Here is a 25,045-nt window from a genome sequence, read left to right on the forward strand (position 1 = left end):
AGGGACAGATCCTGCCTGGGATGTCTGGGATGCAGAGGGACAGATCCTGCCTGGGATGCAGAGGGACAGATCCTGCCTGGAGCCTGTCACCAGCCCGGGGATGCAGGAGGTGCAGGGACAGCACCTACACGAGGCACGGGACCACCAGGCTGCAGGGAAAGGGTCCCAGGAGATGCTGCAGCCCCAGCTCCTCCAGCAGGACACTGGGGCTGATGGGATCCCAAATTCCAGCCAGTCCTTGCTTCCCTTCCCACTCCCAAACCCCAAAGTGCACTCTGGGTGCCAGCAGTGCCCTGCAGAGCAGTTCCCAAATCCCAGGTCAGTACCCACCAGGGCCCATCCCATTTGGGAATGGTTTGCCACACAAGGTGGATCCTTCTGTTCCCAACCAGAGCTGGGGACACAGGGATTGTGTTTTCCACATGGCATCCATGGCACAGGGATGCTGCTGGAATCACAGCAGGATGGGAGCACTCAGCTCTGTCACTGCTGGGGGCTACAACACAAACCTTGGGGGTAGCTCCTCTGTCACGCCCTTTTCAGCAGAAAACAGCCCCAAAGCACAGAAACCTCAGCCCCTCACTATTCCAGTGGAATTCCAGCATCAGCACAGGGCTAAAACTCCTGCTCAGCTCTGGAGGGAACAGGGGCTCCCCAGGGATTTAATGAAGAACAGTGGGACACCAGAAAAAGCCCCAGCTCTGAATTTCCATTCTGTCTCACCTCAAAGTGGGAGTAGAAAACAAAACTTTGCTTTATTCAGGGCTTCCTGGGAACCCCTCTGTTAAAAAGTTGAGGGAATCCCTGAAACTGCAGGAGCCAAGGAGCAGCATTTAGATGCTGAGTGCAAAGCCTAGGGCTCCTCACCCTGCCCTCAGGCAACAAAAAAGGTGGGAAGGCCAAAGGAAAGGAACAGAATGAGATCACTTGACCCCAATGCTCCCATGCCAAAAGCATCCACCTGTGCCAGCTCAGGCACTCGCTTAGGATGAACCCAAAGGCAATCCCCTGCTTTCACCTGGTTAAAGCTCAGCCCATTCCCAGCCAGGCCAGGTTCTGCTCCCTGGACTCGGCTCCCAAGCACAAGCTTGGAATTACAAGGGGCACAACCTCAGCAGGGACAACAAAATATAAATATAAAAAATATACAAAATATAAAACGTGTCCCAAGAGCCTCAAGTCCAATGGAACAAATCTGGCTTTGAACCTGTGGAAGCATCACCTGGAGCTCACCTGCACAGCCAGAAACATGGCAGGGGTAACAGGAATAGAGCAGATGGAAAATAAATCAAGGAAAACATAAAGAGGAGCAGTTTAAATGGTTCCCAGTAAAATCTGAGACATTTCTGCTGTTATGAAAGAGTTAACAGGCAGGAGAGGGTTACATAAAAGAGAGGATTTAGTATTTTCTATGAAGTGACACCAACATTCTCTCAGAGAATTCTCCTTCAGATCATCATTTGGGCACAAGGAGGGAAGAAACAGGAGCATTCTGTGAAATCAGGATGCAGGACAGGTCCCCACAATGGATCTTTATAAAGCAGAATATAAAGTATGTGGTTTAAGAAGGCTCCAGGACAAACTGCTGCAGGAAGTGCCCTTTGAGATTCCCTGGACAGGTGACTGGGAATCCAGCCCTGGAAGAGTCTCAGCTGGACTCCAAACCCATGGAGCAGGATCCAGCCTCACTCAGCTGCTCTGCTTTGGGTTTTCAGTGGCCAGAGAGCGCAGGTTTAGGCACAGGGATGGAGGTGGGTATTACTGACAGCTAATTAGTCTGATATTAACAACAAAGCCTTTAAGTAAACGGCCTGCAAAACCTCATTTACTCAACCTGGAGACAAACTCATTAACTGCAGGCTCCATTACCCATCCCACTTTGCCAGTCGTAAAGAAAGTTTAAAAATCGTGTTTATAGGAAAGAACTGAAAGGCAAATCAAGAGATTAAAAACAAAAACCCATAAAAAACACCAAAAAAACCCCCAACAAACCAAACCCTAAATAGAGAAACCTTCTGCAGATTCCATCTCTATAGGAACGGTGCCATAAATGCATAAGAGAAAACTCAGCAGCCCCATTCTCCCTGACAGGCTCCTTTTTTCCCTTTAAAGGAGCAGATGCCAGCACGATAAGCCTGTGTGTACCTTTCACATTAAACATGTAATCAAGACATTCTGCCTGAAAAAGTAGGAACACCCCGAAAATCCACCTTGAAGGCTGCAGCCTGCTTTCTTTTAATCATCAAGCAATTACTGTAATTAAGAGGCAATCCCTCTCTCGCCCTGCGAGGCTCCCTCCGAGGAGATAAAGGAAAAACAGAGCCCTGGTCGCCTCCTCCTGCACCCCCAGTGCCAGACACAGCTCCCACCCCACAGCCCTCCCTCCTTAATTTCAATTAAGTTCCACTCACGGGAAAGGAGAAGAAAGGGGAAGGGGATGGGGGAGGGAGAAGCAGCACTTACCCTTTGGGGACTCACTTCGGGCTTTCTTGCTCTCTAAAGGACACTCACTGCTGCTGTTGGGAGAACATACTCTTCTCTTGCCTAAAATTTCATCTGGGAGAGAGATGAGAAAGCTGAGTGTCAGAGAAAGCTGCACTTTCCTCTTTGCAGGGGCGACCAGAGAGACTTTTGGTATTTTGCTGCTCTCTCTCACACGCACGCACACACACACACACACACACACACACTGATATTACAAGCAAAGAAAAAAATGAAAGTAAGAAAAATCATCATCTTGAGAGCCTTGATCTGCTTTCCTAATCACGCAGCCCAAAAGCACATAATGACTATTCATACACTGATCAATGCAACGTTTTCCAGCCATAAATTCTGAATCCAGTTGATTTCCTTACTGAGTTTCATCATTTGCTCTGGTGCCTTTTGTCCCCCCGGTGTTTCCACTCCTTTCATGCCCTGATGCAAAGCAACTGGGGGAGAGGAAGGGTTGGAAAAAAACAACACAGGAAAAAAAAAAAAAAAAAGCACAACAGATCTCTGAATCTTCCTACCACAGTATCTCTGTCTCTCTCTCTCTCTCTGTCTCTCTCTCTCAGTCTCTCCCCCTCCCTTCCCCCTCCTCCTTCAAAACCTCAAGGTCCTCAGCAATCTTCCCCCTCTGGATTGCACGGAAACACTCAAGCCTTTTGCATTACTGCAGCCCTCCGAACCAGCACCAAATCTCTAATACACAATTACAGCGTCCCCGAGCAGATTTCGAATCAATATCCTCCCCTAATAACGCTGGGGAAACTGAAAGCATGATGGTGCATATGGGCAGGAAGGAAGAGCCTGTTTGTCACTGCAAGCATCAAATTCTCATCTATCAAGGGCTTGTTAAAGATGCAGCATCTTAAAAGAAGGGAAAAAAAATTTAAAAAAAAAAACACCTCACAAACAGGCAGCACATTTGAGTGAGAATGGATTGGATCTGCCTGTGAGCCCAAACACAGCCAGGCTGCTGCAATCTGCCCAGAACGTGGGGGTTAAGGAAGGTTACAAAGCCCCTCGGTCCTATTTATAACAACAACAACATTATCGTTGTTCCAGGGGACATTTCCAGCCAAGCAACTGTCCCCTGTGCTCAGGATCACTCCCTGTCACTTGGAATGCAGCTGAGCAGCCCAGGTTGCTGCCGTGGCAGGGATTTATCAGGGGATCAGAGCGCGGGGCTGAGCAGAGCAGCCCCAGCAGGTGCCTCTGCCCGAGGAGCTCTGCCAAGCTCCAAGTGGCATTTCAAGGCTTTAAAGAGCACAGGCTGCCTCCAAAGTCAGCTTGTCATGACCCTGTCACCAAATCCCTCAACAAAACTGGCACTGGGGGACGATGCAGAGGCTTGTGACCGTGCAGAACCCAAAGCCAAGGCACTGGAACAGAGGGAATTGGGCAGAGCCAGGGAAGGGCAGCAGCACTGGAGCTCTCTCAGCACTTCACATCCCAGCTCCTGGGTCAGCCGGCCCACACAGTCAGAATTGTCTCGCTCCTCCTGCCTCAGTTTACCCCTTATGTAACTCCTGCACAGGCACTCCCAGCTGCCCAAGTTCGGAGGTACCTGGCCAGGGAGCACAGCCAGAGCCCCCGGCTCCCTCCCTCTGGAATGCTCCCTCCTTCACGCTGCTTTTCCTGGAAGCATTACCCTGATCCCGCAAGCCCTCAGTGCTGGAGGCCAAGATCATCTATCCTGCTCCTCCTCAGGACTGTTCTCAGCCAGGATTTGTGGCTTTGGAACAACTCGAGTCCCACTGCTCCGCTCGCCCCTCCCAGCCCGGGCAGGAGGCAGAGGAGTCTCCATGGAAAAGAGCTGGTGACAGAAGCACGGGGTCCATGTGACAGCAGTTGGAATGTGAGCAGTGAAGATTCCTTGGTTTCACAGCTCTGCCAAGGCACCTCGTTCCCCCCATCCCTGCTTCCCTCCCGCTGTTCCTCTCCCACCCCCGGGCCCATCTGCCGGCAGACACTCGCTCCGGGCCCTGCTATTCCCAGCTCTTCCCAGCCATTCCCAGCTCTTCCCAGCCATTCCCAGCTCTTCCCAGCCATTCCCACACACGTCAGCAGCCCCATCTCCCTCCCAGCCGGCTGCAGCGGGGCAGGGCGAGGCCAGCACCACGCAGGAACTCTGAACTGTCATTATCTCCCTCCGATCCGTGTCCCAGCAGCCCCGAAGGCCACAGGGGAGCAGCCAGGTGTGACACCTGACACACAGGGGTCCTGCCGTCCACATTCCCTCCCACGTTTGGGGAGACCCCACATTTATCCCCAGGGGACCCTCCCGGCCTCTCGGGTTCACCTCGAACCCCACGTGCCGAGGCTGGATTTGGGCTGCCCCTGGCAGCTTCTCTGTGCCATCTCAGAGTGAAACATTCCCTCTTTTTACTCAGTTCTCCAGTTAAGGCAAAGCCACCTCTGGCCCCAGAAGTGTGGGGAGTAACTCAACAAGAGAGACAGTGAATAAAGATCAGCATAAAGATCATCACAACAACCAAGCCCAAAGGTACAGAACCAGGAGCAGAATTCAGGACTGAACTCCAATTTTCTGAGTCCCACCTCAGTGTTTTAAAAAGTCAAACCCCATCTTTGCTTCCTGAGCTGCAAAGCAGAGACCTGGCAGGTCCCACTTGCTTTAATTACTCAATTAACTCCCAGGGAACAACCTCACAGCGAGGCGTTGGTGCTCCTGCACCCATCCTCTCCTCCTCACCACCTCAGCCCTGTGCACAGCTGTCACCCCACCTCCACCTGCCCAGCCCTTCCACGGGCCCCTGCACCCCCAGTCCAGCCCTGGATCTCCAGCTGGCACCCACCCAGCACAAAGAGCCCGGGCACCGAGGTGGGAGCGGCCACCGGCCATCTCCCCGCGACTTTGCAGCAGCAGCAGCAGCAGCAGCAGCAGCAGCAAAACCGAATCTGTTTTGCAAATGAGCTGGCAGAGCAGCTCCTGGATGTCTCACCACCCTCCCAGAGACAGGCTGTGCATTTAGTGCCTTGCTGCTCATCGACCACAAAGCCCCAAGACATAATTTGCTCAGCCCCTGCACCTGCAGAAGGCAACATCCACCTGAAAGGATGGGGAGGGATGGCTGGGGTTTTGTTCCCCAAATCCCTGCTTTTGTCTCCTCTCCCCTGCCTTCTCACAAAGCGCTGCAGCTGAAAGGAAGCCAAATCGGGGCAGGTTTTAATATTACAGCTGAAAATGAAAGACATTATCAGTAGAACTGTGGAGTTATGAAGCCAGGCCAGGCAGTAACACCAGGAAGGGGGGCTGGGGGAAGCCCCAGGAGAACTGAGCACCCACTGCCACAGCACAGCCCTGAGCCCAGAACCCCTGAGCCCAGAACCCCTGAGCCCAGAACCCCTGAGCCCAGAACCCCTGAACACAGAACCCCTGAGCCCAGAACCCCTGAACACAGAACCCCTGAACACAGAACCCCTGAACACAGAACCCCTGAGCCCAGAACCCCTGAACACAGAACCCCTGAGCCCAGAACCCCTGAGCCCAGAACCCCTGAGCCCAGAACCCCTGAGCCCAGAACCCCTGAGCACAGAACCCCTGAGCCCAGAACCCCTGAACACAGAACCCCTGAACACAGAACCCCTGAGCCCAGAACCCCTGAGCACAGAACCCCTGAGCCCAGAACCCCTGAACACAGAACCCCTGAGCACAGAACCCCTGAACACAGAACCCCTGAACACAGAACCCCTGAACACAGAACCCCTGAGCACAGAACCCCTGAGCCCAGAACCCCTGAACACAGAACCCCTGAGCCCAGAACCCCTGAACACAGAACCCCTGAGCACAGAACCCCTGAACACAGAACCCCTGAGCACAGAACCCCTGAGCCCAGAACCCCTGAGCCCAGAACCCCTGAACACAGAACCCCTGAGCCCAGAACCCCTGAACACAGAACCCCTGAGCCCAGAACCCCTGAACACAGAACCCCTGAGCACAGAACCCCTGAACACAGAACCCCTGAACACAGAACCCCTGAGCACAGAACCCCTGAGCCAGGCCTCCCACACAGGTCCCCAGATCCCACATCACATCCCAGGCTCCTGCTGGCCTGGCAAGGCAGTACAAGGAGGGACCCAGAGGGAGGATTTGGAGACAAAGTCGAACATTTCCCCCAAAGCTGCAGAAACCAGAGTGGACTTTTGTTCTCCCCTCTTTCATGGGAGGTCCAGCACTCACCTGCTGCACTCCTGCAGCGGGGCATGGAGACAGGGCTGGGCAGCAGCTGGAGCAGGACAGCACCTGTGTCCCTGCTCAGGGCTCACCCCAGGCTCTGCAGCAGCAGGAGAAAGGACGTGGGCACGGCCCCATGAAGCAGCTGGTGTGGCAGGCAGCCTGGGGGGTTATTTTGTCTCCTGCCCTGCTCTAATCCTCAGCCTCCCCGCACTCAGCAGAGCTGCCTGGCTTAAGAGTCATCCTCACCAACACATCTAAGAACCCCAAGCCTCCTGATCAGCTTTCAGGAGAGGACTTGGGAGCCTAAGTCTGGGGAGATTAGAAAACCTATCCCTAGGCTTCCCCAAAGACAGAGGGGCTTTATCCCACTCTTGACAGGGAATCTGCACCAAGGACACTGCTGGGGAGAGCTGAGCACAGGGGTCACCTGGAGGAGGGAAATCAGTGAGGTGCTCACAAGGTTTTTGCTGAAGGGGCTGCAAAGGGTCCCAGTTTTGGCCGAGGGACTGCACCAAATTGCTCTGCACTGTGCTCCTGCTCCAGCACAATGGGAAGAGAGCAGACCTATCTCACGCTCCCCATCCACAGCACTGGGGCTTCTCTGAAAGCTTCTTGGACCATGAAGTCCTGAGTAAACAAAGAACGGAGCCAACTTCCCTGGGAAACCACCCAGGCTGGGCCAGCCAACATCCAACCAGACCAGAGCCCCTCTTCCACCTCCTTCCCCATTATTTTAAGAGAGGGAAAAACATCCTCCCTTGCTCTTAACTCCAGCTCTGAAGATGACAATCCCCACTGGCCAGTCTGAGACATCTTGGCAGCATCTTCCCCTTTTCCTTTGGCACGGAGAGGCTCCCACCAGCGGAGCTGCTCCGCTCAGCCCAGCCCGGCCACTCCTCCTGTCCCCGTGTGCAACACAACAGCTTTGGGGACACCCTGGGGACTCCCTTTCCCAGCCACGGGCCTTTGTGAGGAGCTGCCCCAGCTTGCTGGGGCTCAGCAGGCCCAGAGCTGCTCCCAACAAAAGCTGGGAGAGGGGGATCCGGCCGCGCATCCATCGGCACCAGCCCTCGCCAGCAGGAATCCACGGAACAAAGGCAGGGGGAAGCACAAGGTCATGGGAATAACGGGCCATAATTTAACTGAGGGCAACAAGAATGGGGGGAAAAAAATATTGGGGAAGCTGGGGGCAGGGAAGCAGTCAGCTTCTGGGATTTGGGATCCTGGAACAATACCAGAGCAGGGCAGCTCCCAGGGCAGGGAGAGCTCCAGCAAGGAAGGAGGGGAGAGGGAACATTGCTGGGTCTCTGCAGCCCAACGCCAAACCTGCTGCAAAATAAAGGCAGCGATCCCCTGCCAGCGGGTCAGTGAATGGTGCTGGGACATGGCAGGAGCAGCTCCAGCCTCAGTTACTGGCCCAGGTTATCTCCTCATGTCCCCACACCTCCACCTGCCTGGGGCTGTCATTTGGGCTCAGACTGGGAGCGCTCCGTGCAGGAGCAGCCTGGCAGCACGGGCACAGGGCAGGCTGGCACTGCTGCCTCAGGACTGTCCCCAGCACAGCCCAGGCTGCCTGTGAACCCTTCCCCAGCGCCACCCTTCCAGCTCCCTGCCACAAGAGACTCCTGGAACCAGAAAGAAAAGCAGGAACCGCAGGGGAGGGAAGGATGGGACACGGGAACGGGCTCTTTGCAAAGCGAGGAGGACACACTATTGAATAACCCAAGGGGTTTCTCCTTCTTGCTCGCTTTTGGAGGACTTTGGCTCAGCCTGGCTGTGCAGTCACTGCTCTCAGCAGCAGAGGAGGGCTCCAAGGACAGCCAGAGCCCACCAGCACTCTGGTCTCAGTGCATCTCACAGGGGCACCCCAAAGGCTGGCCCAAAACTCCCCAAAGGCCAGTTAAGCACAGCTCCCAGGAAAGAGGGGGCTGAGCAGGATTCCCAGGGGGTAACACACCAACCAGCCTTTCCTGGGCACAGGAAGCAGCCTGGATCCCCTTCCTCAGCTCCACAGGACCATCTGCCTCTCCTCCCACCATCCACAGGATCCTGCTACTTGCCACCTCCTCACACTCCATCTCCCCGGCTGGGAGCACCTGAAGGGAATGTCCAGTATTTCAGATCCCAAGGAGTGAAACAGAGGTGATGCTGGAGCCACGCTGCTGTCTGTCTGGAACCAGGCTGTTTATTAGGGAAGGCGCTCCAACATCCCCCTGGCTCCCAGGTTCTTACAAAATTCATTTCTACAGCATGCTCAAAGCCACGGAAAGGTGGTAAATATTCATAGTATGAAAAACGCTCATGGAAAGGATATACTGCACTTAAGAGAGAGATCTGAATTAATTTTATATGCTGCAGAGAGGCTTTTTAGCAATCACAAACTTGTGAATCTCAACTTTCTTTTGGAAAAGATTTAAAGAACGCAGCTGGGAGAGTGGGCTGGAAGTCCAGGCCTTTTGGAGGCTCATTTTCCTGTCTGGAAAGGAGCAGGTTCCAGTGGGTAACGCAGGAGGGGGAAGTTTGATAAACCAGAGACCTAGGCACAGACAGGTTATGAATTCTCCATCCCTGGCAGGGTCCAAGGCCAGGCTGGAGGGGGCTTGGAGCACCCTGGGACAGTGGATGGTGTCCCCCATGGCAGGGGTGGCACTGGAGGGGATTTCAGTTCCCATCAGTCTGGGATTCTGTGACCACAAACCTCCTGGGAAAAGCTTGTTTGGCCACAATTTCTCCATCAGCCCTAACAAGCTGTGAGAACTGGAAGCACTGCCCTGCCACAGAGATCCCCTGAGCCCTGGCAATGTCACCTGTCACACAGGGAGGCAGGGACAGCATCCCCGTGCCCTGCAGCCTCCTGGCTGCTCAGGAGCCTGGGGTGGCCTCCAGGACCCAGCACCGCTGCTCCACCTCCCTGGCTGCTCCTTCCAAAGTGTTTCCTCAGCACAGGGAAGGCGAGGACAGTGATTTCCAGCAGAGCTGCTGGTGGTGCTGGACCCCCTTAGCACCATTTAAATGTCCAATTGTACTCATTCAGCCCCTGAAAAAAATGCTGCTCCTCCAGCCCGTGACAGCTTTGACAGCCAGACTCCTTAATTCCTTTTTCTTATTCCCTTAATCTGTCATCTTTATCAGGCTGGGGAAGTGCCAGGCAGCAAGCAGGAGCCCCGGCCCCGATCAATCTCCACATTACAGCTGACAGAATGGTGCTAATAACTTATTGATCTCATGTTTGCCAAGCCCCAGTGGGGCTGAAAGGCTCCCATTGATTGGCTTGAGGGAAGGAGCCTCTCAGCTGAGAGCAGAGCGGAAAACCTTCAAATTGTCTTCTTCCACAGGAGCTGGGAGAGGGAGGGAGCTGGGGAAGGAAGGGCAGGGACCAGGACAAGGAACTGAAGAGGAGGAGGAATGGAAAGGAAGAAGGATGTGTGTGTGTGTGTTTGTGTGTGAGTGAGAGAGAGATGGGGGTTAAGGAAGTGTTGGGAAAAGGTTTGAGAAGAATGAAATGCAAGGAGGAGGGGAAAGAGCAGGGAAGGGGAAAGAAGCAAAGGGAAGAAACTGAATTGGGAACAAAAAGATTGTGTGGAGCTGAAAAATGAATGAAATAGGCAGCTGAAGCTCTTCTCGCTCACAGCAAATCATTAATAAAATCCTTCCCATTAACTCTTCCCAAGCCTGCTCGTGTCTGGCACAAAGCTCAGCCCCTGTGCAGTGGGAGCCCACGAGCTCTGCCTGGGGACAGGGCAGCAGCAGGACACCCTGCAGCCCCCACAGTGACAGATCCACAATTCAGCCCTGGAAAATCCCCACCCCACTCCTGGATCTGCTCCAAAGAGGCCAAGAACCACCAAGGGTGACCAGAGAGGCTGAGCAGAGGGAAGGGAGCTGGGTCTGTACTGAGCCCCTGCCATGTGCAGGGACAGCAGCTGGGAAAACAAACCAACAACAAACCAGACGAACAGTTCAGTCCAGTCCTCATTCCCACTGAGCCCCGGGGCAGGGCTGGGCTGGCAGGAATTCAAACCAAGGCAGTGCCAGGGTCACTCACAGCCTGCCACAGGGCCACTCACATCCTGCCCTGGGGCTCTCAATGCCCAGGGCTCTTTTCCTGGTGCATTTCTCTCAAGTTTATCCATCCCAAAGCCTGGGGAAACATTTCCATGTGACTCCTCCAACACAAACAGGTCCCTGCACTCCTTTCCCTTCAGCAGGACTCATCTCCCGTGTACCTGTGGCACACTGGGCACCCCTGGGTGCCTGGCAGAGCAGGGGGCAGAGCAGCAGCTCCCAGGGACAGGGGACAGAGCTGTCCCTGAGCAGCAGGGCCAGGAGGCTGTGCAGGACTCACCCACAGCACCCTAACCTGGTGCCAGGGTCAGGGCAGGGACACTCTGCCAGCTGTGCCCAGGTGCCATCCAGCAGCCAGGGTGGGTGCCACATTCCTGGATGTCTCTACAGAACACCAGGGAGGTGTCACAGCACCAGGGATCTGCTTCCAGCTCTTCCCCAGCTGCCTGGAAAATCACCTGGCACAGGAGGCGGAGGCAGGGGGCGGGGAGAGGTTATTTCTGGAAGCAGGATAATCTTGCTCTTCCCAGAGCTGCAGGGAAGGGAGCAGGAGTCAGTGTTTGCTGGAGTCTCAGAGCTGCTGTGTGAGTTTGGTGGATCCAGCCCCGGGGATTCTTTGTCCCCACCAGGCACAGCCTCCCTCAAAGTGAGGGAGACAGCCCTTGAAACCCCACAGCCTCCCCTTGAAACCCCACAGCCTCCCCAAAGGGCTTTGCAGAGCCATCCTCCACCATCCTACACGAGCCTTCCTGCAAGGAGCAGGTCCAAACCCCTGCCCAGGTTGGCCTCGTTGATCTCAGAGGTCTTTTCCAGTCTTAACTGAACTCCAACAAAAGGGTCCTGAACTGCCTCAGCTCCTTCTCCTCCAGCAGTGGCAAAGCCAAGAATAAAACCTGAACAAAGTGCAAAATCCCCTGCACCGACCTGTGCTGGCACAGCCAGAGCAAACGCTTCCATGTTGCCTTTTCCCACTTTCCCCTCGCTTCCCAAGACCTCTGCTTGGATTACAAACGGCTGTTGCTTACCTCCCACTCCTGCAAGGCTTCAGGAGATGTAAAAATAAACTTAAAGAGAGCACAGAGAGGGGACAGTGCTCAGCTCCAAGCCCAGAGGATGCAGAGCAGTGACAGAGCCCCAACCCTCACGTTGCCAAGGTAAACAATTGTCCTTCACGGGAAAACACGTCAACAACAGGGCCTGGGCTTCCAGCTCCTGGATGCCCATTTGGTGCTGATTTTCTGCTCAATTTAAGGCAGCAGTCCAATAAAGGCTGCTGCTTTTTTTCCCTGTTGTTTGGCTTAGTTAAATGAAAACATGTCTGCAGCCCAGCTCATTATCCTGCACCCCGAGAGCGGCTGTGCACTGGGATCCTGTCTCCAACCATTAGCAGCAACATCCCTGATCCCAATTCTGTTCCATGCCCAATGAGAACGCCTCCTCAGCATATGAAAGCTCTGGGTCTCTGTGCAAAACCGAACGAGGTCACTGCAAGGCCTCGGTGGCCGTGGCAGGGACACAGAATGTGGGGTTAGGCCCACAGCTGTGGATCCACGCCACAGTTAAAGCACTATTTTTCACTATTTTTGTGAATAAAAACCCAATTCTTCCATTTGAAACTCTTTACAGTCCAAAAATTCCTCCTTTTCCCTTGCTTAGTCAACAGGGCACCACGTGGAAAGGTGAGACAAGAGGCTGAATACAGAACAAATCATCTCACAGAGAGGAATCTCAGCTCCGTGACGTTTTTGAGACACGTGAGTGAACTCTGATCTTCAGGGCTGCAAAAGCACCAGGAATAAACAGCTGCTGAGGGAGCAGGGCTCCTGAAGTGGGGACACAGGTGTCACAATGTCCCCAGCACGTGGCATTCCCACAGGAATCACTGCAGGTGAAGATGTGGCTGCAGAAGACACCGAGAACATCCCTGCTCCCATGGGACCAGGCTCTCAGGGTTTGTCATTCCCATCACATTGATCAAAAACCCCTGGAAAAGCCTCTCTGGGAGCTCTGCCCCACAGGAAAGCTGCCCTGCTGCTGCTTCCCACACCACAGCCACAGGAGCCGCAGTCCCAAAGATTTTCTGCAGAACCACAGAGAATTTCTCCCTGTTTGGGGCAGGACCTGAGGCTCTGTCTCTACTCTGTGCCCTCTCAGACCATCTCCAGGTACCAAACCAACTCCCTGAGGCACGAGGGGCAGAAGGAAGAGAGGGAAGAGCTACCCACCTTCCTCTAGCATGAGGGAGCCTGAATCCTCCACTTCTATCCATGCAAATAGTCCTACTGCAACTGGAAACCCATGAAATCTGGCACTGCAGAACAGAGGGTGTTTGAGGAGAGAAAGAGGAGAAATTAACAGGATTTTTTTTTGCAGGAGAGGAATGAATTAGAGCCTTGGGACCAGGACTCTGGTGCAAAATGCTGGTTCAGGCCCTAAAGCAGCGTGCAAAGCACACAAACATGGGGAGGAGGCACTTTCTGAGACCCTGTGAGGCTGTTCCCGAGGAAGCACAGACCCCATTCCATGCACTTTTCCTCTCTTCCTTCCCTTCCATCCCCAGCTGCAGTTTAATTAGCACCAAGGAGAGCATCTGAGCCTTCCCCACTGCAGAGCCACCACGGGAGGGGACAGCAGGGAATCCTGCAGGGTCAGCCGAGGAGACACCAGTCACAGTTTGTAGGGAAACTGCTCTGGGGGCTTTGGGAACCACCAAAGCTGCTTTTCCAGGTGGTTCTCCCTGCTCCCTGTGCAGGCTGGCACTGCCAAGGGCTGGCTCACCCCTCTTCCCTGCACAGGGAGCCAACCTCACCCCCCAGCACCAGGCAGCTCTGGCCTGAGCCCTTTCCTGCCTTCTTAAAGTCAGAAAAGCCCCAGAACCACATACAATTATTTTTCATTCGTTTCAGCCCCTTTCTGCATTTCAAAGACCATTCCAGATGCAGTAACATTGCTGATTTTCCAGCCCATGCTGTTTGAAACTACAGCACTGCCTCTAATCCTGGTTGTAACAAGGGAAGGAATTCCCTCACAGAATTAATCACAAACCAGCCAACCCTGCCAGCTCCAGCCTTTTTGCTGCCCCCACGGGCTGGCAATAAGCAAATCTCTGCCATTTGTGCTGTCCTTGTTCCCAATCCTCTCCTGAAGCTCAGGCACAGCCAGGAAGGACCTGGCACTGCTGGGTCCTGTTCCAGCAGCACTCTGAGCTCAGAGGGGAGCCCAGGAGCCTCCAGAGAGCTCCTCCTGCCCCACTGGGACCAAACCCCAGCCACAGAGCAGCACCAGGAACGTTTCAGAGCAGATGCAGCGGCCTGTGAGAGCACCTGCAGCTCCCAGCCAGGAGTGACGCAGGACTTTTTGAACCTAATGGCACCAGCATCACTTATTCAGCATTGTTTATCTCCAGCTGCCTTTTTGAGGGAGAGATTCTCACAACCCAACAGACAGAGTTGTTCTGCATGGCAGGCAGCTGGGGGCAAGGTTCTTCTCCCCTTCTTGTTGGAACAAAATGGTTTAAACAACAACCAGCCCTTCAGACTGATCCAGCACCACCTCTGACAGTTCTGTGTGTAACAATTCAGGATTAGCCAGCTCCCCTCCCAGTAAAACCAGCCCCAGCAGCGCTCAGCCCCAAAGCCCAGAGTGGAAGTGGCCCTGGGGAGAGGTGACAAAGCCCCTGTCCCTTCAGAGACCTCCTCTCCCCATCACCCCCTGCTGAACACCCCAAACCTGTCATGTCCTTGACAGCTTTGTCACTGCCTTGGTGGCCTCCTGTGAGCATGAGCCTCTCCTTTGTCACTCATGGAATACTTCATGGGATCATTAAGGTTGGAAAAGACCTCCAGGATCACCCAGCCCAGCCATGAACCCAGTACCACTAACCCACATCCCCAAGTGCCACATTCATGGGTGACCTGCACACCTCCAGGGGTAGTGACTCCACCACTGCCCTGGGCAGCCTCTGCCAAAGCTTTCCCTCAAGAAATTTCCCCTAATATTGAACCCAAACTCCCCCTGACACAACCTGGGGCCATTTCTAACAGTTTCTTAATGTAAGAAACAAACCAGAGCACCTCAAACACCAATTAAGAAACAGGAATCAGAGCTTCTACATCTCATCCTTTCTCCTGATGGGAATGAGAACCCCCTTCATTTCTGGAATACCACAGGCCTCAAAGAATTCCAGCAATGCTGCTCAAGCCCAGCAGTTTCTCTGCAAAGCAAACAATACTGAAACCCATTCTGACATCCAGGGTCAGCTGAGCTGCACAGACTCCAGCAGGGTCATAGGGAAAAATGGATTTATGGCCAGCTTGGCTTTTGGAGCTGTGCAGGGAAAGGGGCTTTGGAAAATTGTTAATGATGAGATTGGAGATTCAGCTGTGAAAGCAAAGTCTGGGAGCTGCCCATGGCTGATTTACAGACACACCACAAATCCCTCCTGGGCATATATGGGACTGAAGATGTTCTTTAAGTTTTCACCCTCCAAATACATTCCCAAAAGGTGCCAGGTGTGCTGTTCCCTCTGGATTTCGGGTTCACTCACACTCAACAGAATGGCTGACAAAATATATGAACAAATGCACAAGCAGACAGATTTTCAGAGAAGACCTAAATCAGCACACAGATTTGGAGGGGCAGGGATCACTCAGTATAAAAACTGACAGAAACCCCAGTTTTTCCTCAACTTTTACTTATAACTGAAGGATCCTGCAATCAACAAGCAGATCTTGGTTTATTTATTCCAGACTCTCGCTTGTTGACTCCTGCACGTTTGCCACCTTCCCCACACTCCCTTCCTGACATCCAGGGACTCCCAGGGCAGGATCCCACAGCAGCATTCCTGGTTTCACACTGGCTGGAGGTGAAAGCAGGGAAACAACCCAAAAACTGCCAGACAGCACCAAGAAACCAGAAACACAAACAATCCTGGCTCCCAGAGGAGCTGGCAGGCCCGGCAGCAGCGTGGGGAACCTCTGATTAATGAAATTACAAATCAAATCATGCTCTCTGCAAGGCCTTTCTGCTTCACTTGGCACCAGCCCTGGGGACATTTCACTCTCGTGCTGGCACAAGCTCCTTTAACACAGACCACTGGCTTTGAGAACAACACAGGGCTGGGACTTCCAAAGGGCTGGGACTTCCAAAGGGCTGGGACTTCCAAAGGGCTTCACCACCACCGAGAAATCCTTTCCACATTCATCTTTAGCCAGAATACGAAAATATTTCCTACAGCTAAAGCATAATGCAGAGAAAAAACAACTGGAAAACAACGGGACTGGGGAGAGGAGGGAAAGGGAGAGGAGGGAAAACAGAAGCCCAGGGCAGCAGGAGGTGGCCCAGCCCTCACCTGCTGCTGCCAGCCCCACGTCCAGGCTGTTCCTCTTGAACTCACAGCGGCTCTGGCTCTCTGGCATAACGAGCTGGCGGCTCTGGTGCAGGTTGGAGATGATGGTGGAGAGGTCGCTGTCGCGGCTGCGGCAGAGGACAAAAACCCCACGTTAAGGAAATCCCATCTGCCCCCCCAGAATTGATTCCCCACCCCACGTGAACACATCTGGGAGAGGCTTTTGTGTGCTCCAGCACCGCTGCATTGCAGGAGAGGCCCCCCCTGCCCTCCCTCCCTCCCAGGGGGTGCCTCGGTAACCTCTCCTCGATTTTGGGGAGTGCAAAGCCCTTCCCAAGCTCCCTCTCATTTCCCATCAAGGACCCTGCAGCTGCCAGAGCTCCTGATTCCAGCCCTGCCAGATATAACTTGCGTGGGCCAGGACTCACATCTAGGATGGAAAAACTGAAAGTGGAGGAATTGGCAGATCTGCTCCAGAATTAATAGGAAACTTGAACTGAAATAACTGATAGTTTTCTATCAGCTACCACCCTTCTATTCTTAAAATCCTAAGTTTTTCCATTCCATCACTGCTGGGACAAAAGGCTGTTTGATTTGATTGAATAATAGTTTTTCTCCTTAGAGAGTAACCCACCACGAGCCTGGGCAGCAGTGTTACTCAGAGCTGAGGGGACAGATTTATTTACAAAACCCATTTTCAACTCTCCCCTCCAAGAGATCCTGAAACAATGCTCTTCCTTCTGGGGAAAGAGACTGTGTTAGAGCAATTCAGCATTATTTTGCCTGTTTTCCTTGCACCACATTGCTGCTAACTAGGCTGGTTTAGTCATTTTTTTCTATTTTTTTTCCCCTTCTATGGAGAGGAAGAACACAAAAACCAATTCACTATAGCAGATACTGCAGCTCAGTGGCGAATGCTTTTGCTGGCAAATCACTCTCCAGTTACAAAATATTCCTGAATAAACGATCTACAAAGAGCGAGGAGGAAGAACAAAGTGGAAGCCCTGGTAGGAGCTGGTGGTGCTGGAACATCTCCCTTTTGCTTGTTTGCAGGAGGGGCTGAGCTCCTCATTCTCCCAGCACCAGGGGCTCACCCCGACCTAAAGAGGGCTACTTTTCTTCCTGCCCTCTCTCTGAAGGGAAGATGACAGCCAGGAGAGCCACTTGGAAATATCGACACAAATTAGGAATATTGCCCGCCCTGCCCAGCCACAGCTCCCACCCAGGGGTGTCCTCACCTGGGCCCGGCAGGGCAGCCCGGAGGGTGCATTATCTGCAGAATTACCCGGCACTGATCTGCCTTAAATATCCCCCCAAGCTGCTGCCCCTGGCCCCAGCAGGTGCTCCCAGCCCATCCCGGGGCTGCAGCAGGGGCTAATCCGTGTCCAGCTCGCTGCTAAGCAGATCCGTTTAGGACAGAAAGTCTTTAGGTACTTTCAGCGGGCGTCTGGCTGCAGATTTTCACGGGAGGCTGCAAACACAAACAGCCCCGTGACTCCCCCCAGGATCCCCCCATCCCTCAGGGGGATCAACAGGAGAAGGGAGGCTCGGGTCCCAAATCCTCTGAGCGCCCATGGGATCCCAAATCCTCCGAGTGCCCATCGCATCTGCCCCCCCAAAGCAGTTCAGAGTGCTCCTTATGCAAGCACGAGGCTCATTACTTAAGCAAGCCCACAGGTGAGTGGGAAGCCCATTTCTCCTGTGCCAAGCAGTTTTGGGTCTTATCCTCTTTTAGCTGCCACCTTTAAGATGCATTATGCAAATATTTTGGTGTCTTAAGTCATTTATGGGATTAATGTGAAGTGATTATCAGTTCTTTTTAATCATGCCAATCAATAAGTGGCTGTCAGGGACAGAGGACAAATGCAGATAAACGCTGCCATCAGCACAAGGCCCGGAAAGGGCGGAGGAGAGGAGCCAAGAGAGCAGGGAGTGGGAAGAGAAAAATGGGATAATTACATCCTTGCATTTGCACAGTGCCTCGCATCCCAATCGAGCCCAGAGCAGCGCTGGTGTGTAAACACGTTCAGCTACGAGGAGGGATTGTTTTACCCACCAGGAAAATGCAACTCCCTCTCTCTGGAGCTGCTCCTCAAAACTCAGAGAGCGCAGAACACCGGGATCTATCCAGTGAGAACAGAACCCAGGAGATCTCCGTGGAAGGAAACATCCCCACACCAACAGTGGTGTTCTCCTTCCCCCAAAATCTTGCGCTTTCAGGAGATTTTCCACGGGTTTAAAACTAAAATCGTCGTGCTGTGCAAAGGTGCATCAGCAAATCCAAGCTCAGGGACCCGCAGGGTCTGAGCTGCAGGCTCTGAACCCCACTCGTGGAATCAGGCAGAACCCAGCCCCTCTCCCCCGGTCCCTCCCAGCCCTTTCTGAGCCAGCACACTGGGATGCAGGAACTCCAGCAGGGGGTGAGACAGGCAGGGGCAGCCGTGAGCCAGGGTGGGCACAGAGGTGCTGCCAGATGTCCCCAAGGGTCACACGAGGCTCCCACAGCCAGGGGAGGTGGCAGCTCCCAGGGCCTGCTCAGCCAGACCCAGACTGGGAGCAACGCCTTCCAAATGTGTTTCATTTACAGCCATTAGCAGCGACTGCATCTTTAACGAGGAGAGGGATGAGCAGACTAATGGCTGGAGACAATTAACCAAAATATAAATCAGTGTCAGGGCTCAGCACAGGCAGCCAGGCGCCCGCAGGCCCTGGTGGCACTCCCCGGGCGCTGCTCAGAGGCTGCAAGGAGTGACTGCAGAGTGGGGGAAGGAGGCAATTTGGTGAAAATTTAAATAATTTTCAATAGAGGCTGCCTTTCTGTTTGCTGCAGTCTCCGGAACCAGGAGACAAGGGAGCAGTGACCTCGCTCCAAATGGCCCGTGCTCCTCTCGGGGCGAGGCTGCAGGAGCCTGGCAGAGCTGTCCCACCCTGCTGGCAGCCAGGCTCTGCAAGGGCACTCCCAGAGCGCTGCCAGGGCTCGGCAGCGGGCAGGAAAAGGCAGTCCCTGTGCAGAGGAGGAATTCCAGCCGCGCTGCAGCTCCCACAGAGGCTGCTCCAGTGTGAGGGTATCTGGGTACATCTGGAGCTCAAGCTGGGGGCTGGTGCTCCAGGCCTCCCTGGCACGTCAGGGACTGCTCGGGGCTGCTGCTCCCTGGGGATGCACGGGAACAGGCAGAGCCCACCTGGCCCTGCAGCCACAGCAGCTCCAGAGAGAGCTGGGGCAGAACCAGAGCCAGCCCTAAACCAGCAGACACAGAATTCCACAGATCCAGGAACTGCAAGAGAGCTGAGGGAGTGCAGAATGAGTTACCAGACTGGGTAACTTTTCGTAATACTTAATCAAATCAAAGGAAAGCTGGGAAAACACAGTCCAAATTCTCTGAAGAGATGCAAAGGAGGAGACTGGAAGAGAAGAGAGTCAGGAAGGAAAATGGGGAGGAAATAAAATGGAAAAATATTTCTTTTAAAACACATTTCACCAGCTCTCCATCCCCTTAACGATCACCCAGTAAGTGCAGGGATTATATTAAATTTTACTGATCAATACAGCAGCCATAAAACTGTCCCGACCCTCTGCCCCTCCCTCCAATAAAGAAAGGAAAAATCCAATATGCAAAAGGAGGAATGTCAGGGCCTGCAGGGGAGAGGGCAGTGATCAGGCAGGGCAGGGGAGCTGCCTGCCTGCAGCCAGGGCTGGCTCAGGGTGTCTCACCTGGCTCAGGTGCCAGGTTCAGCTCATTCACTCTGCAGTGATCTCCCTCCCTGCCCCCTGTGCTCCCTCCCTGCCCAGCCAGGCTGAGGCACCATGTGCGGCAGAGAAGCTCCAAGGAGATGAGAAAAATCACCACAAGCTGCAGAAACACGAGGGGTTTTTCTCCTCTGTTGGTCTCAGCAGCACAAAAAGCCAAGTTTGAGGCGTCAGGAGCAGTGTCCCAGCCAGAGTCACCGGCTGCTGCAGCAAACAGCCTCACATTGCACAGGGAGGTTTAGATTGGATGTAAGGAAACATTTCCCACCCAAAATAAGGGAATGCAGCCCTGGACAGGCTGCCCAGGGCGGTGCTGGAGTGCCCAGCCCTGCAGGGATTTGGGAGCTGCAGGGATGGGCCCTTGGGGACACGGGGCAGGGCTGGGTTAGGCTCGGATTTGGCGACCTTGGAGGGCTTTTCCAACCTGAGGGAGGCAGGATTTAGCAGACATGGCTCGGGGCTGCCCAAAGCACACGCCCAGGGTCGGGAGGGATGTAAATCAGCAGGGACTGGGGAGGGAATAATGAGCTTTTTATGGAAGCCATTAAAGGAGAACCCAGATAGGTCCATAAATGCTGTTGCATCATTCCAGCCCCGAGAAACAACCTTATATAACAGCATAACTGTGGGATGGCAGGGCTGCTACAGCACAGGCACTCAAGGGTGCTCCGATTTTCTAGTTAACATTTAAAAAACACCCTAATAACTAATTTCCAAACAAACATCAGCACTTCAGTCCAGCCCCTAGAAGAAAAAAAAAAACAAATTTCTATTTGGTGAATCTGGGGGTTGTACAAGGACCTGGAAGAGCTGCAAGAGCAATTCCTGCTGCAGCCCCCACATAAACCACCACCAGTATCATTGCTTTTCCCTCAACCTGCAGTGTCCAGCCTCCATGGGCCATTTAATCACAGACTCATTGATTTTTAAGCCCCAGAAGGGACTGCTCTATCTCCCTGCCCTGACCTCCTGCACAGAACCTGTCAGAAAATCAGCCCCTGGTGCTCCCAGTTAATGGTGGCAGCTCAGAGTGGAAAAAATGTCTGAGCTGTGTCTCTGCTCAGTAGGAACAGAGACACCCCCCCCCCCCCCATCCCCAACCTGACCATGCCAAATCCAGTGCTCTTGGAATAAAATCATGTTTATTCCAAGGAACTGATGAATCCCCTCAGCTTCTTCCTTACTAGAACACAGTTTCCTAAACAAATTTTAAAAAAAACATCATTTCACAATCTCTGACTCCCACACACACAGGGCACCAAACCAGTGAAGGCTCAACCACCCTCCAGCCCAGCAGAGCCCAGAGTCACCCCGGGATAGGAAATTCTGGAATAACTTTGTCTCAGCACACCTGGCTGTGCCCTGGCGTGGCCTCTGAGGCAAGGTCAGTGTCCCTGAGCCCAGCAGTAAAGCCCAGGTGCCTGAGTAAGCAGGAAAGGCAGGGATGTGGATCAGGGAGAGCTGGGAAAGGCTCAGCTCAGCCCCACCGTCCCCTCCTCCCGCTGATCACCTGGCCCAGAGCTCCAGGCCCCGCAACATCCCCTGGCCCAGGGCTGGATTGGGGTCAGGGATCTGCAGCTCTGGGCACGGGCAGAGCTGGGGGGAGCAGGAGGGGCTGCACAGGAGCAGTGTGACCCTGGGCACCCCTGCACCCCTCTGCCACCCCTGCACCCCTCCTGCCACCCCTGCACCCCTCCTGCCACCCCCCTCCTGCCACCGCTGCACCCCTCCACCACCATGGGCACCTCAGGCACAGCAGGGCTGTGCAGCTCCAAGCAGCACCAGGACTCTGCCTCCTCCTTCAGAGCTCCCCCCATCCCCTCTCCTACAGCCCAGGAGCTCTGGGGCAGTCTTTGGCCTGTCCCCCATGGCCTGTCCCCCCTCATGGCCTGTCCCCTATGGCCTGTCCCTCATGGCCTGTCTCCCATGGCCTTTTCCCCCTCATGGCCTGTCCCCCCTCATGGCCTGTCCCCCCTCACGGCCTGTCCCCTCTCACGGCCTGTCCCCCCGTCATGGCCTGTCCCCCCTCACGGCCTGTCCCCTCATGGCCTGTCCCCTCTCACGGCCTGTCCCCCCGTCATGGCCTGTCCCCCCTCATGGCCTGTCCCCTCATGGCCTGTCTCCCTCATGGCCTGTCCCCTCACGGCCTGTCCCCCCTCATGGCCTGTCCCCCCTCATGGCCTGTCCCCCCTCATGGCCTGTCCCCCCTCATGGCCTGTCCCCCCTCATGGCCTGTCCCCCTCATGGCCTGTCCCCTCACGGCCTGTCCCCTCACGGCCTGTCCCCTCACGGCCTGTCCCCTCACGGCCTGTCCCCGTGCTCCTCTGCTCCCTCTCCACGCTTCCCAAACTCATCCCAGCTCCAGGATTCTGTGCCAGGGGCTGAGGTTGGTCCCCAGGGGTGACCCAGCCTGGGACCTGCTGCAGCTCCTGGAAATTCCCCTGCCACAGGAACAAGATGTTCCCTTTAGGAATTTTGTGCTTTGCCAGCAGGCAAAGCTAAGGGAAAGCTACCACTCAGCCACCTCTTATCATTACTATTCTCATTTTTAAAATCATATTTATATATACTTCTTACACAAATATATATTTTATATTTATATTTTTCTATTGAATTGTATATTATTATATATTGTATATTATTATAGACATTGTGCATTTATGTATTATACATTATATATTACATAGTATATTATTAGATATTTGTATTATATAGTATTATTATTATTTATTCAGTTGTATTTATATATATTTTTTTTTTTTTTTTTGCTTGGCCTTTTGGGGTAACTTCTAAAACTTCACCATTGGTACAAAACCCTCTGGGTCACCCTCTGTCCTTCTCAGACATGAATTTGACAGACAACAATTCAGCATCCCACCTGTGCCTCCACCTCCTGCAATGTCACCCACCAGACACAGGAAAAAGGGAGGAAAAGGGGGAAAAGAGGGAAAGGAAAAGAGGAGGGAGGGATAAACAAGTTTTCCCAACTGGAGGGAGCAGAGAGGCCTGAAAATCCCAACCCTACCCATGGCCAGCACAGCCCTAAATCTCCCTGCAGACTGAGCCTGAAAAAACAAATTAATCATCCTGCAATGTCCCGAGCAAAATGCCCATAAAATTTCATTAATGCTCATGACAGATCATAAAAATGATCAGTAGGGCTGGCAACTCCAAAATAAGGTGGAAATAAGTATGAAGATGTTTTTACTGTAAGCCTGCTTTGTCATTCAGTTCTCTGCAAGCTCATAAATAAAAAAAAGATGGAATTACACTACCCTGAGAGATGCGGAGGAGAGAGATCCCCAAGTTTGGGACTTGTCAGGGACACACCAACAGATGTTTTGCTCAGCCAGTAACAGGAATGTGTGGCTGGCACAGCTGATGGGGGTGAGGGCTCTTGAAACATCCCAAATTCCCCTCGTTTGCTCTGCTCAGCAAGCCTGAGCTGATGAAATATGAAAATCCTCGGCTGAGCAGCTTTAATTGGTGCTGGGGCAGGAGGGGACACCCCGAGCTGAGGGAAGGGAGGGTCCCCAGGCGTCCCTCACATCACCCAGGCGTTCAGAACACCCCGAACCATCCCGGTCCCACAGGAGGGAGGACAGGGAATCTCCAGTTCCAGGACCATGCCCTCAGACCCAACTGCAGGTCCTTTCTCTGGGGATTGGACCTTCCAGATGTGGCTCTTCCTTTGAGGATTATGTCAACTAGAAGATACCAGGAATTCTTCCCAAGGCTGCAGCCAAGCCTGTCTGGGTCTCAGCAATGCACAGAGACCTTCAGATGCTCAGTTTATCCCAAATCCATCAGCATACCCTGCAAAAGATCCACTGCCCCCCTCCCGTGACAGACCCACCAGAGATGACAGCACCCTGGGGATAAACACGGCCAGGAGTACTCTTAATAAACTTTCCCCCTTTTCTAAGAGCTCTTCTCACCTTTTATTTGAAATGCAATTTTAGCTTTAAATGCAAGTTAAAACTGGTGTATCAGCTCCCCATTCCCCTTTCAGTACTTGAATCTCTGCTAGTCCATAAATGGTCTCCTTTCCCTACCCCATCCCTGTAGCCAGATAAATCTTCCTGGGAATGAAAGCAAGAGCAGAAAGTGCTGCTAATGAAATGATGATGACATAATTAATTCAGATTAAGTCATACTTTTCATCACTCCAAATTTTCTCCTTGTTTGGCCTTGTCCCTACAGGGAAGGGAGAAGCCACTCAGGTACCTCTGCTGTGCCCGATTCCTAAAATCCAGGGTGAGGATTGAAGTATTTCCCTGAGCAGCCCATTGCTCAAACCCACAGCAGAAATGATCTGGATGGGCTGAGCTCTGTCTGATATTGAATAACTGTCCTTTTCCTGCCAGTGCAAGCCACGGCTGATACGTCTGTGGTGTCTCACTGGGCACTTTTAGTCTTCCAGAGAGTCTAGAACCAGCTTTAAATCGTCCCCCAGAGTCCCCAGCAGTCCTGGGAACAGCTCTGCAGGCCCCACACAGCTGGCATCTCCCCAGTCTCCTCTTCCCTGACTTTACAGGGGCAAAACCCAACCTGTTCAGCTCAGCAGCAGCTTTTCCAGCTGGAGAGCAAGCAGGGACTGCCAGGGGGGAAGGCAGGTCCCCAGTGGCTGCTGTCCCTGCTGGAGCTCCAGGGCTCTCACCTGGCAAAGCCCAGCTCTGGCAGCACCTGCTGCAGGCTCAGGCTGCTCAGGGGTCACGTTCAGCCTCCAGCTGCTGAAACCTCCCTCTGACCTTTCAGTCTCCGGTTCAGGCCTTGGAGATTAGAAGGGAAAAGCTTACTAGAGAAAAAAAAAATAAACCCAGCCACCCCCGAAGGCATTCTTTATCAGTGTGGAAGGGCAGGGCAGAGCAGCAGGGCTGTGGCACTCAGTAACGTCACCTGTGCCACTCAGCAGAGCTCTGCTGAGTCAGGAGCAGCCTTGACACCTCCACCAACAGCTGCTTTTCAATCCTCCCCTGCTCCCCTTTCCCCTCCTTGGCCGTCTTTCCAAAGGAAGGAGCTAAATCACTGAATTTCCCATTTTGTTTGCTCCTGCCATCTCATTTCCCAGGTATTTTTTGTCTCCTGCCTCCCCTCAGCCTGATTGATGTCCTTTTTGCTCTCGCCTGCCCTGATCTGATCCTGTAACACAGCTGCACCTGGCCCAGCCTGCACATCCACCAGAGCAGCTCACTGCAAACAA

General features: G+C 53.6%; 1 protein-coding gene across 6 annotated transcripts in view; it reads right to left on the reverse strand.

Annotated features, from left to right (window-relative positions):
• Positions 1–25,045, reverse strand: part of SAMD11 (sterile alpha motif domain containing 11) — an 83,810-nt gene that overhangs the window by 27,596 nt on the left and 31,169 nt on the right. For all 6 annotated transcript variants that reach the window (XM_005530445.3, XM_088066469.1, XM_014259191.2 and 3 more), the window contains 2 exons: positions 16,098–16,222; positions 2,464–2,556 (listed from right to left, as the gene is read on the reverse strand). In XM_005530445.3, coding sequence (XP_005530502.2) covers positions 2,464–2,556; positions 16,098–16,222 — 218 coding nt within the window. The remainder of the gene's footprint in view (positions 1–2,463; positions 2,557–16,097; positions 16,223–25,045) is intronic.

This window comes from Pseudopodoces humilis, chromosome 24 (genome assembly GCF_049639895.1).
Source record: "Pseudopodoces humilis isolate 2021_Gansu_Grassland_sample_001 chromosome 24, ASM4963989v1, whole genome shotgun sequence".
In the NCBI taxonomy this organism is placed as follows: domain Eukaryota; kingdom Metazoa; phylum Chordata; class Aves; order Passeriformes; family Paridae; genus Pseudopodoces; species Pseudopodoces humilis.